The following is a 16057-nucleotide window of genomic DNA, read 5'->3' as shown; positions in this document are numbered from 1 at the left end:
TAAAAAACCCTTGCTGCTTTTGCAGCTTAGCTAGCAAAGCGTTCGATGTGCGCACCCTTTCAGCATCAGTCAAGTTTTTGTATTTCTCCGCGTGTTTCGTCTCGTAATGCCGACTCAAATTGTAGTCCTTGAACACGGCGATCTGCTCCCCGCAAACTAAACACACGGCTTTACCTCCGACTTCAGTAAATAAATACTTAGCAGTCCAATTTTTGTTGAAAACCCTACATTCGGCATCTACCTTTCTTTTTTTAGCATCAGCTGACATTTTTGAGCGCTAAAGTCGTCTTGTGACAATTATCCAATAACGCGCACGTCTTGATTTGACGTATTGCGTCATTATGTACGTGAATAAAAAACAACTTCAAAATAAAAGCATTGCAGCTTTAGTCCATGCATTAGGTAAAATTAGAAAATATGTTTATTTTGTAATTTCCAATTAACCTTACACGGGCCGGTCAGAGTCAACCAAAGGGCCGTATGTGGCCCGGGGGCCGTACAGTGCCCAGGTCTGGTTTAGAGTAACCAGATTAACTCATAATAATAATTATAATTTTAATTTATCAGCGCACTTTTCATTTGAGTAAACAAAACTCAAAATGCAACAGAGTAAAATGGTCGATACAAAGCAACAACAAAACAAAACAAATATATATATAATGATGTAAACAACAGAATCAAAACACTGGGTTTAGGCCGGCGTGGCAACAAGTGGGGGTTTTAAAGATCTAGTAAAAGGCTATTCTAAAAAGATGCGTTTTAAGGCCTTGTGCTTTAGTAAGACGTTCTTACTTGAGTATTTAAAAAAAAAAATTCTACTCGACTACAATTCAGAGGCAAATGGTGTTCTTTTACTCCACTACATTTATTCAGTGGTGGAAGAAGTACTTAGATTCTTTCCTCATGTTAAAGTAGAAATACTTTGATCTGAAAATACTTAACTACAACTGAAAGTCCTGAATTCAAAATGTTACTTATAGAAGTACAGAAGTATTGCCAGCTAAATGTACTTGAGGTATCAAAAGTAAAAGTACCCATTATGCACCATGGATGTTTTGAAAGTATTATATTAGAATATTAAATGAGTCATTCTTTTAATGGCGTACACATACACGTAAGAGCATTTCAATGTTGAAGTTTGTTAATATTAAGACGCTTTTAGATTTGTTTTCAATATATTGGTAGTACAGTACTGCATTATATCATATAAATAATATGTTATATGTAAACATAGCTGGTTACTATTAAGGTTAAATAAAAGAAGTGGAGTAAAATGTTCCAAAATGAAGTGGAATAGAAATATAAAATAGCATTACATGGAAATACTCAAGTATGACACAATAGTTCTTTAGTGCAGTACTTGAGTAAATGTACTTAGTTACTTCCCGCCACTGCATATGTATATATGTCAAAGGCAGCTGTGGAAAAAAACCTTATTGGCTCACACACTTACACACACTTACACACACTTACACACACACACACACACACACACACACACACACACACACACACACACACACACACACACACACACACACACACACACACACACACACACACACACACACACACACACACACACACACACACACACACACACACACACACACACACACACACACACACACACACACACACATTACATTGACTTACATGCACTTCCTGGAGACTTATCCTAACCTTAACCATAACCAACACATGCCTAACCCTAACCCTTACCCTTAACCTTACCCCAACCCTAACCCTAACCAAGTCTTCACCCTAAAATGAATGATTCCTCTCATGGGAACCTCCATTATGTCCCCATAAGGGAGGCGAGTCCCCACACTTGACTGTGTAAACAGATTTAGGTCCCCACAAGTATAGTAATGCTAGCACACACACACACACACACACACACACACACACACACACACACACACGCATGCACGCACGCACGCACGCTCTCACACACACACACACACACACACACACACACACACACACACACACACACACACACACACACACACACACACACACAGTGCTGATACAGGAGTGAGCCCCTCTGAGAGTTGCTCACAGACCCTCTCAGATACAGAGAGCAGGCGCCTAGGGACTGGAGCTGTGTTTAAACTCCATTACCAGTACCCTCTCTCTAATTAAACCAATGTTTTAATTAGGATTTGGACGGCCAGAAAGGAGGAGGGCTAATAATAACGCTCATTCATCCAACAGAGAGCGTCTATTTCTAAAGCCTCCCCCCTCAGCAGTGTGCCGAGTGGATGACCTTGTGTGTGATCTGCCACCGACTCCTCCATAGTGCTTCATCACTTGAAACGCAGGTGTGATTTACAGGTGGAGGAGGTTCATTAGAGACAGAGAGACTTGGACTCCGGCAGAAAGAGTCTAGACACGAGGAGAGCCTGCAGGTGGTCAGCTGACCTATTCTGAATTAGAATTAAAGTGGCTAATAGAGACTTATCCTTCTTACTTACACCAATCTGATTATTCGACTCTTGTATGTTAATGTAGGCCTTGTAACTGATTCAATAGCACTTACTATGGTATGATCTTGTTTGAAGTGAATATAGAGGTTATGTATTGATTTCGAATCGTTTGTCAGCAGAGAAACTTGTTTGAAGGTTGTGGCGTTGGTGTAAACAAATTCCAAATTATTATGTGGTTTGATTTTGTCTCCTTTCCTCTTGTCTTGAATCCGTTCCTCTCATCTCCTCTCATACTTTGTCCTCTCATTTCCAATTTATTTGTTCAGTTTGTTTGTCAGCAGGACAATGGGGGAAAAGCACTCTCCAGATTTGTTGTGCACTTGTTTTGAGGGTGTAGCATTGGCTTGGACATTTTTAGAGCGGATCCAAATCAGTGGGTTTACACACACATGATCTGTTTCTTTAGAAATCGTGATTCGGCCTCGGTGGAGGTCGTTTTGTTTCCTCTACTCTAGTCTCATTTCCCCTCCCCCTAACTGGTGTCCTATCTTCTCCCCTTGTTTCCTCTCCTCTCCTCTAGTCTCATTTCCCCTCCCCCTAACTGGTGTCCTATCTTCTCCCTTTGTTTCCTCTCCTCTCCTCTAGTCTCATTTCCCCTCCCCCTAACTGGTGTCTTATCTTCTCACCTTGTTTCCTCTCCTCTCTCCTAGTCTCATTTCCCCTCCCCCTAACTGGTGTCCTATCTTCTCCCCTTGTATCCTCTCCTCTCATCTTTTATCCTTTCCTCTCATCTTCTCTTGTATTTTGTCCTCTGTTTTCCTATGTACTTATTCACTTTGTTTGTCTGTCAGCAGGACAATGGGGAAAAACGTTTGCTAGATTTTTTATAAAACTTATTTTCAAGGGACAAAATATATTTGCGGAGTGGATCCAAATCATTGGGTGGATCCACTTCTACTTTAGAGATGGGGCATTTGGTCTTGCCTGACGTCTGCTCTCTCTGACTGCTCTTTAGTTGATTTATTGATGAGGACTGCGGTAAAAGTGTGATACAAGCAAACACTCTATGATTACAAGTCAACAATTTCGATATGAAATACAGGAAATCACAACCGAATTGAGTTCAAGGCTTTCATTTTGTAAATAAGTAGCTCCAAATTAATCATTTGTTTTTGCTTTGGCAGACAGTTTTTTACAAAACATTACAGATACTTCAAAGCTGAAAACCTTGTACTAATAATAGTTGTCTCATAGTTTTGACTGCAGACAGAAATGGCATCGCACTTTGTTAGAAAGTACCGGATCATCGTGGCTTAATGAGTTCCTGAGCTCCTTATAAAATAATTGTTTATGATGGAAACATTTGCAGAAGACATTTGGAATAACCTGCTGGATTTCATGGAAAAACCTTTCAGGTCGCTGAAACGATATGAAACTATTGTATGAATGATTTGTTAAAGAACACTGTGTGGATGCACTTTGTCTTGTAAAAAGGTCTATATCTTTGTCTGTCTTTAAAAAACAGTTAACCCTTGTGTTGTGTTCGAAAGCTGTTACCGTTCATGGTGTTCGCGGTTCAATTTTGATCCATGATTTATCTCAGTCCAAAACACTCAAAAAAATGACTATCATATTTTAACTACATCATAACTAACTTATAATACATTCATAACCGTACAATCCTGTTGTAATGTAATGTTATGGCCCCAAACACATCACACCACATATTGAACACGTGCATATGTGTGTTCAGGTTCAAGTGTTGGTGTACATATTCTTTGAGAAAGGTGGAGTTCCCGTGGGGGGAGGGGGGCAGAGGGAGGGGAGACCAGGTGCATGTTGCAAAATAATATTGTTACAGTTGATGAAGGGGGAGGGGGAGGGGTGTCTAAAGTCAAACATGATTGTTGATTGGGCTAAATTTGACCTCGAGTCACCCAAAACCATTCTGCTGGGTCCCCCCAGACACGAACACCAAATGATACACTTTTTTCTTTAGAGACTTTCAGACTTGGCTAAAATTGTCAAAATCTGTGTTGTAGTGTTTATATAGCTGTTGTGGAGGATATCATGAAGCCTTGTTCCGATAAAAAAAACCTAGAGCGTGGTTAATATATCATTTTAACTTGAAACGGGTCACGGGAGACCCGAACACAACATAACGGTTAAAGCAAATCTTGTCAAGCAAACCTGTCAGAGATTGAATACGCTGAATGGCTGTGGAGTTGGAAACACGTTCACTCTTTCTGAAATGCAGTGTTGGTTTCTGTGTTGTGATGGTTCAGTTTAATACGTGAATTCTCTCAATTCGATATGTTGATATATAATATCTGGGCCCCTGTTCTCAAGCTTCCTATAGGTTACTGTGCTGTCCCACTTCACATGTCTCCATTATGTCTCATGTTTGTACCTGTTTCTTTATCTAACTTAAATAAAGGAATGATTAAATGACATGGCTTGATTGAGTAATATTAATATATCTCCTCTCTTCTCTTCCCCCTCCTCTCAGCAGGAGATGGCGTGCCGGTCCAGAAGGACGGGGAGCAGGTAAGTGTCATACTGACTCTCTGAGGAGCCAACATGGCCGCTGATTTGAACCAGTCTCCCTGCCAGCAGCTGAGCAGCAGCTCTCTGTAACTCGAGCTGCCAGTGCTTGTGCTAGTAGATTAAGTGAAGTAGTCACACATCATGTCAATGTCAGTCGCTTAACTTCCCCTACACCTCCCTAAATGAGAGGGGGGGTGTAGGGGAACAGTCTCTGGTTCGGTTGGCTCGTTGCTTGATGTCTGTTGGATAGTCGCAAAAAAAAGCAAAAGGCATCACTCTCCTTCTTCAACTTTTTACACGTCATCCCTATATCTTTTTTACCCTCCTCTCCACTCGACTTCTCCTCTTCTCTCCTCTCTTGTCATATCCTCTTGCCTTGTCTCCTCTCATCTTGTCTTGTATCGTTCCCTTGGTCTTGTTTTGTGTCCTCCCCTTTCCTCTCCTTTTGTCTTGATTTCTATCCTTTCCTCTCCCCTCATTCCTTGTCTTCTCTCCTCTTGCCTTGTGTCCTTTCCTCCCCTCTCGTCTTGTATCATCCGTTCTACTCTCATTCTCTCCTTTCCTCTCCTCTCTTATACACTTCTCCTCTTGCCTTTTGTACTCTCTTCTCTTCTTGCCTCCTTTATAACTTGTATCCTCTCCTCTCAACGCATCTCCCCTCCTGTCCTTTCCTTTTGTCTTGTGTCCTCTCTTTACATCTCCCCTTGTCTTGTGTCCTCCTCTACTCTCATCTTGTATCCTCTTCTCATATCTCCTCTTGTCTTATCCCCTCCTTCTCTATCTTCCTGTCTTGTATCCTTTCCTCTTTTTTTGTCTTGTATCCTCTCCTCTCATCTTGTGTCCTCACCTTTCCCCTCGTCTCGTCATCTATCTTTTCCTTTCCTTTCCTGTTTCCTATCCTCTTCTCTTCTCACGTCCTGAATCGTCTCCTTTCCTCTCCTCTTGTGTCCTCACCTTTCCTCTCATCTAGTGATCTACCTTTCCTTTCCTTTCTTCTCGCCTTGTATCCTCTTCTCTTCTCATGTCCTGAGTCGTCTCCTTTCCTCTCCTCTTCTCTCCTCTTGTGTCCTCACCTTTTCTCTCGTCTCGTGACCTATCTTTTCCTTTTCTTTCCTGTTGCCTTTCCTCTTTTCTTCTCACGTCCTAAATCGTCTCCTTTCCTCTCCTCTCCTCTCCTCTTGTGTCCTCACCTTTCCTCTCATCTAGTGATCTATCTTTACCTTTCCTTCCCTTTCTTCTCACCTTGTATCCTCTTCTCTTCTCATGTCCTGAATATTCTCCTCTCCTCTCCTCTCCTCTCCTCTCCTCTCCTCTCCTCTCCTCTCCTCTCCTCTTGGCTGCTTCACTGATCCCATGCTGTATATCTGACCCCCTGGGAGAGGACTCAGGAGAGGAAACCATTTCGGACTAAATGTAGAGAACTCCACTTTTTCACCAAGTGCACGGTGGACTTATTCCATTATTTATTTATGCATTGTGCGCCAGATTGCCCTTCGGCACACACACACACACACACACACACACACACACACACACACACACACACACACACACACACACACACACACACACACACACACACACACACACACACACACACACACACACACACACACACACACGCACACGCACACGCACACGCACACACACACACACATCAGCGTTGTCAGGGCTATTGGAGGCAATTTAGGAAAAGCTGCTTCAAGGGGCCGAGCACTACCACTCAAGTGTGTTAAATCTCTCATCAGACCCTCAGAGAGCGAGGGAGTCAAAGAGCAATGAAGTGGGAGCAAAAATAGAATAATAAAAAAGGAAGGAGAGTAGAAAAGGAACGGGAAGAGGCTGATAGATGGGATATGTTACTGTAATGTCACTCAGAAATAAATAACCTGTTTGTTACATTTTTAAAGCGAATTTAAATAACAAATTGCATTCAAGTATTATACAATATTATCCTTTTGATGCATGGGTCCTTTTGTAGGGAGGCGTAAACCAAAGTTGAAGTTGTGAGGAATTGTTCAAATGTTTGGGATTTTGCTAATCCATAGTCTTGCAGAGAATTAGCTCAGAAGATATTGAAAGCAGTATCATGTCTAAACAGTAAACATGAGGGTATGGTTAGCATCTTATTAGCTTAGCATAATGGCTGGAAACAAGGGGACATAGCCTGGCTCTGGTCAAAGCTGTAGTTCATCTGTTTCCCAGCACCTGTTAATATCTAACCATGCAACAATATATCTTGTTTGTTTATTTAAAGTTGTCGTTTTATGGGGTAGATGCAATAAAATTATAAATATATATAAACTAGGGCTGTCAAATGTGTTCTGGAAACCTTAACGTTTAAACAAAAAAATGAAGTTTTTAATTAATATGACACAAGTTTGACCCTTAGTTGTTCCCATGATTCAAGCACGGATGTTTATCAAGAATAGCATGACCGTGAAACAGCGGAGAATTCGGCACAACCTAATCAAGACTAATCACAGATCATTATTGTGATTAACGTGATTTAAAAAAAAGTTTTAACAGCACTAATATAAGCGTTTATGTGCAAGTGACCGTCTGAAATAGGAGTTGGTAAAATCTAATGATAGGAAAAACACAATTGGACGGGTTTAACAATATGCATGATAAATATTGGGGCACAGTTTGAATTTTTTTCTGCAGTTTTTTATATTTATTTATTATTAATTTACTTCCTGTTCCTATCTACAGGAAGGTGAAAACATCTCCCCTCTAACCCAGCAGTGTCCCGATCCATTTAGTGTCTGATAGAGAGGAATGCTGCTTATCTGCTTTTTCCCTATAGCACCTGCCTAGTACACACACACACACACACACACACACACACACACACACACACACACACACACACACACACACACACACACACACACACACACACACACACACACACACACACACACACACACACACACACACACACACACACACACACACACACACATACATACACCATGTATACATCACTTCAGGGGACATTACATTGACTTACATGCATTTCCTGGATACTTATCCTAACCATACACACACACACCCTTCCCTTTCCTCCTCGTAGCCCCAGTCCCGTCTTTACGCAGCATCAGATAAAGTTCAACACATCTCTCTCACTCGCGCTCGATTTCCCGCTGGCTTTTCAGTGTTTCTGGCAGCACGTGTAAGCCGAGAGGACGCTCATCCCTCCGTAGCGTTTTCACTCTGCTTAACATAACGAAGCAAATAAACTGATCCCTGTTTAATCCCCCCCCCCCCCTTCTCCCTCTCATTCCGGCCCTTGACTCTTGCCTTCCTCCTCAATGGAAAATCCTGTGTATCTGTCTCCCTGCCTCTTAATTTCTCTGCATGTCCGATGTTCAACCCCCTCCTCTTTTTCTTCGTCTTCTCCCCATCCCCCCCCATGCATGTATCTGTCTTTCCATCTCCCTCTTTCCCCATCCCTCCCTTCCTCCTATATTTCTCTTCCTCAGCATGGACCTTCAGAATTGTCATGGGAAGGAATCAATGTAAGTGTTGTGACCTCATTCCCTCTTCCTCCTATATTTATATGTTTCTCTCACCTGTTTTGATTTAACTCACCCTGACCTCTTTCACCCTCCCCCCTCTCTTCCACCTCGGCCTTTACAGTCGATCTCTTCCAGGTTTTAGTCGTGGCACAATCAGAATTGGTGCAGGGTAAAATAAAAAAAAAGTTGGATTTGGAGATTTTGTATTAACCCAACATCTCCATCACTTCTCTCCACTCACCCTTCCTGTAACACACACTGTCTCGACGTCTTTGTGTGCCCCGTCACACTTCCCATATCCTTTTCTCCACGCTTTTCCCCCCCCTCCTCCATTCCTCTGTCTTCTCCCCCTCCAGCTGTCCATGGAAGACACCACGTCGATCCTGCCTCGGCTCAAGAGGAACTCTAATGCTTACGGCATCGGGGCTCTGGCTAATGCTTCTCTGTCAGGTGTGTCAGGTGTGTGTCTGTGCTGTAAACGGGTAAACGACCCCATGTTGGCTCGGCTGGAGCCAGCATGGTACCCGAAAATGGGTTCCCCTGAATCACTTCCTCTTCACACCGCAATAACACTCGTCAATGACTACCTGCTGAGTCATTGATGGAATTAAATCAGCCTTAAAACCACACACAGTGCATCCTCATACAGCTTGTTGCTCTAAGTAGACAAGGTGAGTGGGAAGTGTAGCTCTTTTTGTGAAGTGGCTGTGAAACAAACTGTGTAGCGTTAGTACAGTGAAGGAACTGAAACGTTGACTTTAATATATCACTATTAGGTTAGTTAAAAGCAATCATTTTAAGTTGAACCTATTTAACATTATTGCTCTCAACTAACCTAATACATTTATTTGAAATGTGTTGACATACTACACTTAATTAAAGTCAACGGTTCAGTTTTTTCAGTGTATGTTTGTTTTGTTTTGTTACTGAAGAAGACAAAGGAGTCCAATGGAGGTGTTTCAGGCAGGGGGGGGGAGTGTGTGGGAGAGAAAATTATTAGCCTTTACAGACTATTTAAATGCACAACAAACGATATAACACACTACAGGAAAGGGAAAACACCATAAGGCATAGAAGGGCCTCTTAAAGTTAATTCTAATCATTATTTCAGTCTTGTGTTTATTGAGTTCTGTTGATGTTAAGTGTTATCAATCACATAGCTAAGTGTGTCTCTGTCTGTGAACTGGGACGGGGGTTAGTTTTGTTTTTTAGCTGGGGAAGCACTTTGTGTTACCTTATGCTAAGTGATATATACATCAAGTTTAATTGATTAAAACAACACACCTCACACACAGCTCATACAGCTTGTTGCTCTAAGACAAGGTGAGTGGGAAGTGTAGCGCTTCATTTTCAGTGGTTCTGAAACTGGGTAGTGTTGGGCTGCAGCCACACCAGAACGATAACGCAAACGGACCGAAATCGATATCAAAAAACTCTTCCGTCCACACGCAACAGGCACCAGAAACGTGTCCGTTCACACGAGACCGTTCGAAAGCGCTGGAGACGCTGTAGTACATATGCCGGGCCTGCAAGTGGCGCTGTAGTCTGCCACAAAAGCAGCGAAGAAGACTTCCCGCGCATGGTTGCCATGGTTGCCCTTCTGTTTATTCTCCGCTCTCGCTCTTTTTCTCCCTCCCCGAGGCAAGCGTGTGCTGCTGCTGTAATTCTCTCCGGTAGTCCACCAGCAGATGAGAAACACCCACCTTTCCGCCTCTTCCAAGGGACGAGAGGACCGTGCGGCAGAGTTTCAGTTAGATTTTTTTTCGCCGGTCAACATGTCCGTTAAAGTTTAAATCTTCCGGACAAAATTCGAAAAGTGCCGGTCAAAGGTCTTCTTTGTTATTTATTGAGCTTTAAAACAAATGAATAACGACTATATATAATGATATAAGAATAAAAAACGGAGCCTCTCTTTTCCTCCCCCTCTTCTGACAGCCCAGCATCTGATCTCTGAGCAGCAGAGGATGGGAGAGGCGGGACTATTGCGTCATCGTTATCAGGACATGATCGTATAGGCGTAAACATGGAGCCGTTTGCCCCCCCAGAGCGTTTCGTTTGCAGATCTACCCACCTAGGGACCCGTTATCGTTATCGTTTTCTGCGTTTCCATGTCGCCCTCGTGTGGCCGAACCGTCTATCTGATAGTGAACTGTAGCAGATGCGACCGTTATCGTCCTCGTGTGGCCGGGGCTTTAGTGTGGATGGTTTGAACAGAGGTCAGTGCAGTGCAACTGGTGTGATGTGGTCCAGATTTGTCCTTTAATTTATTCATAAATCTCATCGTCAGGGAGCCCAGGGATTTACAGGCATGTGTTGGTCACATGAAATATGGAGTGCAGCCATTATGCAGCCATCAGGGTTAGGGTTAGGGTTAGGGTGAGTCCTCACACAGACAGCAGAGTGCTTCTGTTTACCCAGCGCAGATTAGCAGACGTGTGAAAGATGTTATGTCAACAAGCCAACCTCTCATTACTCATGCCATACAACCACCTCACCCTAATTGCCCTATTCCATCCCATGATGCACCTCTTTCAGAAAGGACACATCCATTCTCCTGCCTTTACTCCATCAGACAATGGTGTCGTCTCATTACAAACATGCTATCATCCCCTCAGCACATCTGCATTTAGCTATTCTCCTCATCCATGTTCATGAAGACGCTCTTTAAAATACAGGCATCTGAGAAGCTAGGTCGGACTAAACTATATTTTTCTTTAATTGAAATGCCAATATAGTTTATTTTACATTTTTGTTTTCATTATTATCTGGTAATTCAATATAAATATATATGAAATAACCAAATAGTAAGGCCTATTTTAGGTTCTCCTGTGAGAAGGAAATACTCGACAAATGAAAGGTATTTTCACAATAACAAAATGGATTGAATTGCAGGTTTTAGGTAAAGTTATTGAGAACAAATTAATAAATATTGCCGGATCAATACATCCATGCACAAACACAGTAAGCAGGGGAAATAGTTTGATTTACCTGAGTTTCTTTCAATTTTTAAAACAACATTATTTTTATGATAAAATCAGGCAACGTAGTAATTATGTAATGTGATAAAAATATCGTGTAACACAAAATCTTTCCTTTACTATTTCCCAATATTCAATTATTGACATTCCTATCTTCAAAAACAAGTAAATGAAATGTGACCAAACTCTATTTATACACATTTACACAAACATATTTACTTGAATCACTACACACAATCAGCTTCTAAGGTAATTAACAATCTTACAGTAATAATATAATTAAACTGCATTATGTTTGAGGACAACACTGTTTATCCTCCACACAGTTTAGTCTGATCCTGCTGGGCATCCATAGTTTCATCATTCTTCACAACATCCCCGAACAATCACAATAAAATACTTGATAATAACATATCTATGTCTGTTCTTCCCCTCCCTTCCTCCACTCTTCTTCTATCCCTCCTTTCCTCCCCCACCAGGTGTTAGCCGCACGATGAAGGAGCGAGTGACGAAGCCCACCGGCATGGCGCAGGGTCGCGTGGCTCACATGATCGAGTGGCAGAACTGGGGCATGTCGACGGTGGGACCAGGAGGCGTGCCGCTGCCCCGGATCACCACAGAGGAGCGGGAGAAGGAGCGGCGGCTGGAGAGCGACGCCTACAGCGACTTGAGTGAAGGAGAGAAGGAGGCGCGCTTCACTGCAGGTCAGAAACTCACAAAGAGCCCGTTCACCCACATTTTAAAGGGGCCTTATTCTGCTCATGTTCAGGTTCATATTTGTATTTAGTGTCTCTACTGTGACATATCTCCATGCTTTAATGTTCAAAAAGCTCTTTATTGTTCTCATACTGCCTGAGAAACCACACAGTCCAGTCTGTTCTGATTGGTTAGCTCACCGGCCCTATTGTGATTGGTCCACCGCTTAGAGATGTCCCGCCCCCTATCACGTACAGTGTGTTGAGAGTGGCTGGCCAATAGAAAAGAGAGTGTTACATAGAGTTGTTAGTATGCTACAGAAGTAAACAAAGGAGTCCAATGGAGAGTCCGGGAAAGGGAAAACCCCCCCAAAAGCACAATAGGGCCTCTTTAACATACTACTATACGTTTTTTAAGGCTCTTAACGGTCCAAGTCCTAGCTATTTATCCAATTTGCTTTTGACCCATGAACCCTCTAGAACCCTCATTGATCAGCATATTGCTTTCACCTAACTTAGTAAGATTGATTTATGCCACTTATTCAGTTAGTTAACTATTGTAATGCTGGTTTGTCCTCTGCTGCCCTCAGGGATCCTGCAGCAGTTTGCAGTCACCGAGGCGACGCTCATAGCCTGGGGCTCGATGGACGGAGAGAGCACTCGGTCGGGATCAATGATGGGCAGCGTGGCCCGTCTGAGCGAGGTCAACCAGGAGAGCATCACCAGTCGAGGTAAAGGACTACAAAGAACTACAAGTATGGCCGTGGATGCATCTTAAAGTGGCCTGTCTTTCAGAACAATCTTTACATTACTATTAACATTATCACAGGTTCATAAAGACAAGACAGACTCCAACAAATCACCTGACTGGCACCCCGGCAACTTAACGTGATTCACTACAATGTATTGTTTACTTTATGTTTATCTTTGTATTCATTTTATTATATTTACTATGTTTTTAAAGTAGCATAAAGTGGATATACTCCAGGAAAGTAGCTCAAAACTTAACTTGAGTGTGTAATGAAATGTACTTACTTACTCTCCTCCAGCCCTGGCTTTGAATGAAGAAGGCAGCTTGCATGTGTGGTGTTGCTCAGTGATGAGAACACACTGTTCATCTCCTCTCCGCGCTGGAGGGTAGCTCATTATTAATTCCACATTTTCCACCATGGTCGGTTGAAGGCAAACCTGGATAAATAATGATTTTGGACATTTTGATTTCAGAGCAGTGACACAAAGTTGTTCTCATGAAGTGAGACAAAGTTCTCAGATGATTATAATGACTGCTTTGCTATAATACGATTGCAGGACTTTAACAGTAACAAGGGTCTGAATACGTCCAGCACTGCCAGAACTCTCCCTCGCCGTGTTCCTGACACCAACACCTCCAGCAGCACCTTTAATAGCCACTCCTGCTCTTTATTTCCTTCCAGATCAGATCTTGCACCACTCCTCAGCGGATGTGTGGCCCCATACTTACGTCTCCCAGGGCCACTACTGCCTCTCCTCGTCCGACGCCTGGGAGCCCATGAACAAAGACTCCTCCGGCGTGGTGTCCTCCCCGGCCGGCTCCTATGTCCTCGGCCCTGAGGGCTACGAGGGCCAGGCGGCGGGGTGCTTCCTGTCGCAGCAGCAGCAGCATCAGCTGACGCTCCAGCAGCAGAACCAGCTGCAGCAGCTGCAGCAGATACAGCAGATCCAGAGCTACCAGCAGCAGCAGCTGCTGCAGTACCAGCAGCAGCAGGTGAGTCACCTTCTGTGGGCGTAGCCCTGATAGATGGAAGCAGATGGAGAGAGAAATGCAGTGTGATAGTATGTTTACTGACTCTCAAAGTCACTCTAATAATGCAGAAACCTGAGCAGTCCAAAGAAACCCAGCCGCTCTAGAGCTCACTCTGTCCCGTTGACGGAGATCAAGTGTTTGTTAGGTTGTGTTTGAATCCATGAACATGAGTGCATATATGTGATTGGATATATTTCGGATTTACAATACTTCCATAACCACCTAGATCATCTAAAAATATCACTTAGCTAAAGAAAAATGTTGGTTTTCATGTTTGGAGGGAAATAAAAATGAGCTTGATTTTAAGTAAATGTATATATAAAAATGTCATTTCCAAAATTAGAAATGAATTCAGATGTAACTGAGATTTCTAAAAGGAGAATAACATTCTTTCCCCAAAAATACATAATTATAGGGAACAAAGGTTGATTTGTCAACAATTAAATATAATCATTATTAAGATTATTTGATAATTTCATCTCATGCTTAATGCCAAAATGTGTCTACAAGCAAACTCTTTGTTTTTGTTGTTTGTTGATTTTAGTTGTGTAAGCATATATGCAATGGACTCTTAAGTAAACAAATGTTTGGAAGAAGGTAAAAGATTTTTTCTTGAATAAAGTTAAGAAAAATACAGTACAGGGAATCTATTATCCTTTATTTAACCAGGTGAAAGTCTCATTGAGATTCAAATCTATTTTTCAAGAGCAACCTGAATAATAAAGTGAAGTATTACTAAGTCTCCTTTTCAGAAACTATAGGAAAATATAAACTCAGCACAACAATCCAAAACATTACATTTGACTTGAAACTGCAAGTCGGCGCCAAGATAAAAAGATGCTCTGTCAAAAGAATCACTACTTTTGAGAAATGGATATCAAGAGTAAACTTTTCTGAACATTAGTTGTTGCTTTAAACTGTAAATATCAGACAAAATAAAAAAACGACGCTCTTCTCTGCACAAAGAAAGCAGAATTGATTTCTCTCACTGTTAGAAAAATATCACTCGACGTCAGTTTGAGAATCAATAATCAGGTAGCGGAGTTAAATCACAAACAGGAAGTACTGTTCAACTCACACACATGAGGTATGCTGCTCAAAGGAACAGGAAGTAACATCAAGCTTATATAGTCTAAGTGCAGTCCCACACATAGTCGTAAATCCGTTTGGTGTCGGCAGGCCTCCGTACATGCAGGTATTCCAATTTACGATGATGTTGCTCTTTGCCCCTCAAAAGGTGGGAGACAAGAGTAGATGTCTTCCAGTCTGTAGATGAGCAAAGTGAATGATGCCCGGCCTCCTTCTGTCTAGAGAGGAGGCAGCTGCAAGGTCATACACAGCACCAACAGTTTGGTAGATTGTATAGCAGCAGCTTCCATGCACAAAGCAGCCCAAAGTGCTTTACAGAAAACAAAACAACAATATCAAAAAAATATTAAAATGAATACAGAACAAGATAAAACATCTACAGTGATAATATGTTAAAATAAATAAAAGCAAAACAGAAAAAAAAAAGATAACATAGGAATACGAAAGTAAGTTGTATCTTCCCAAACACACACATTCAAAAACTGTGAACACCTTTCTGTTCTGCCTCCTGATCTGTCCCCCCCTCCCTCCCTCTTCCCCCCCCCCCCCCCCCCAGTCTCTGGAGCAGCGGCTGCACAGCGCCAACCAATCTTTGCAAGCTACGCCCAACAGCACCATCCACAGCCTGGTGCACCCGGCCCGCCCCCCGCTGGTGGACCTGTGGAACAGCATGGAGGCCTACCCCACGGAGAGTGGGGGCTTCATGGGGGTGGCGGTGATGGTGGAGCCCAGCCTGTGTGTCCCGTCTGGGGAGGACATGGGGACGGAGCACTCCCCCCTCCTGGAGCAGCAGGAGGAGGAGGATGAGGAGGAGGAGGAGGAGGTCCAGGTGAGGGGAACACATGCTCAGAATACATATGTATGATTTAGGACAGGGGTGTCTAACTCAATTTCATCACGGGCCACATCAGCATTATGGTTGCACTCAAAGGGCCGGTTGTAATTTTAAGACTGTATAAAAATACATATAAATATTTAATATATATAAAATAATGTATTATATTACATG

General features: G+C 42.5%; 1 protein-coding gene across 6 annotated transcripts in view; it reads left to right on the top strand.

The window, feature by feature from the left end:
• fam131bb (family with sequence similarity 131 member Bb) overlaps positions 1–16057 on the top strand; it is a 38888-nt gene that overhangs the window by 14484 nt on the left and 8347 nt on the right. Inside the window, exons 2-8 of one of the 6 annotated variants that reach the window (XM_079691472.1) lie at positions 4945–4979; positions 8468–8503; positions 8860–8962; positions 11961–12185; positions 12767–12907; positions 13610–13920; positions 15605–15877. In XM_079691472.1, the coding sequence (XP_079547598.1) occupies positions 4945–4979; positions 8468–8503; positions 8860–8962; positions 11961–12185; positions 12767–12907; positions 13610–13920; positions 15605–15877 (1124 nt within the window). Of the gene's footprint in view, positions 1–4941; positions 4980–8467; positions 8504–8624; positions 8963–11960; positions 12186–12766; positions 12908–13609; positions 13921–15604; positions 15878–16057 lie in introns of those variants that run through there. The other 5 variants (XM_079691471.1, XM_079691475.1, XM_079691474.1 and 2 more) reach the window with 5 other exon arrangements.

Source organism: Notothenia rossii (assembly GCF_949606895.1).
Source record: "Notothenia rossii genome assembly, chromosome: 7".
Taxonomy (NCBI): Eukaryota; Metazoa; Chordata; class Actinopteri; order Perciformes; family Nototheniidae; genus Notothenia; species Notothenia rossii.
This window is presented reverse-complemented; position numbering and strand designations above follow the sequence as displayed.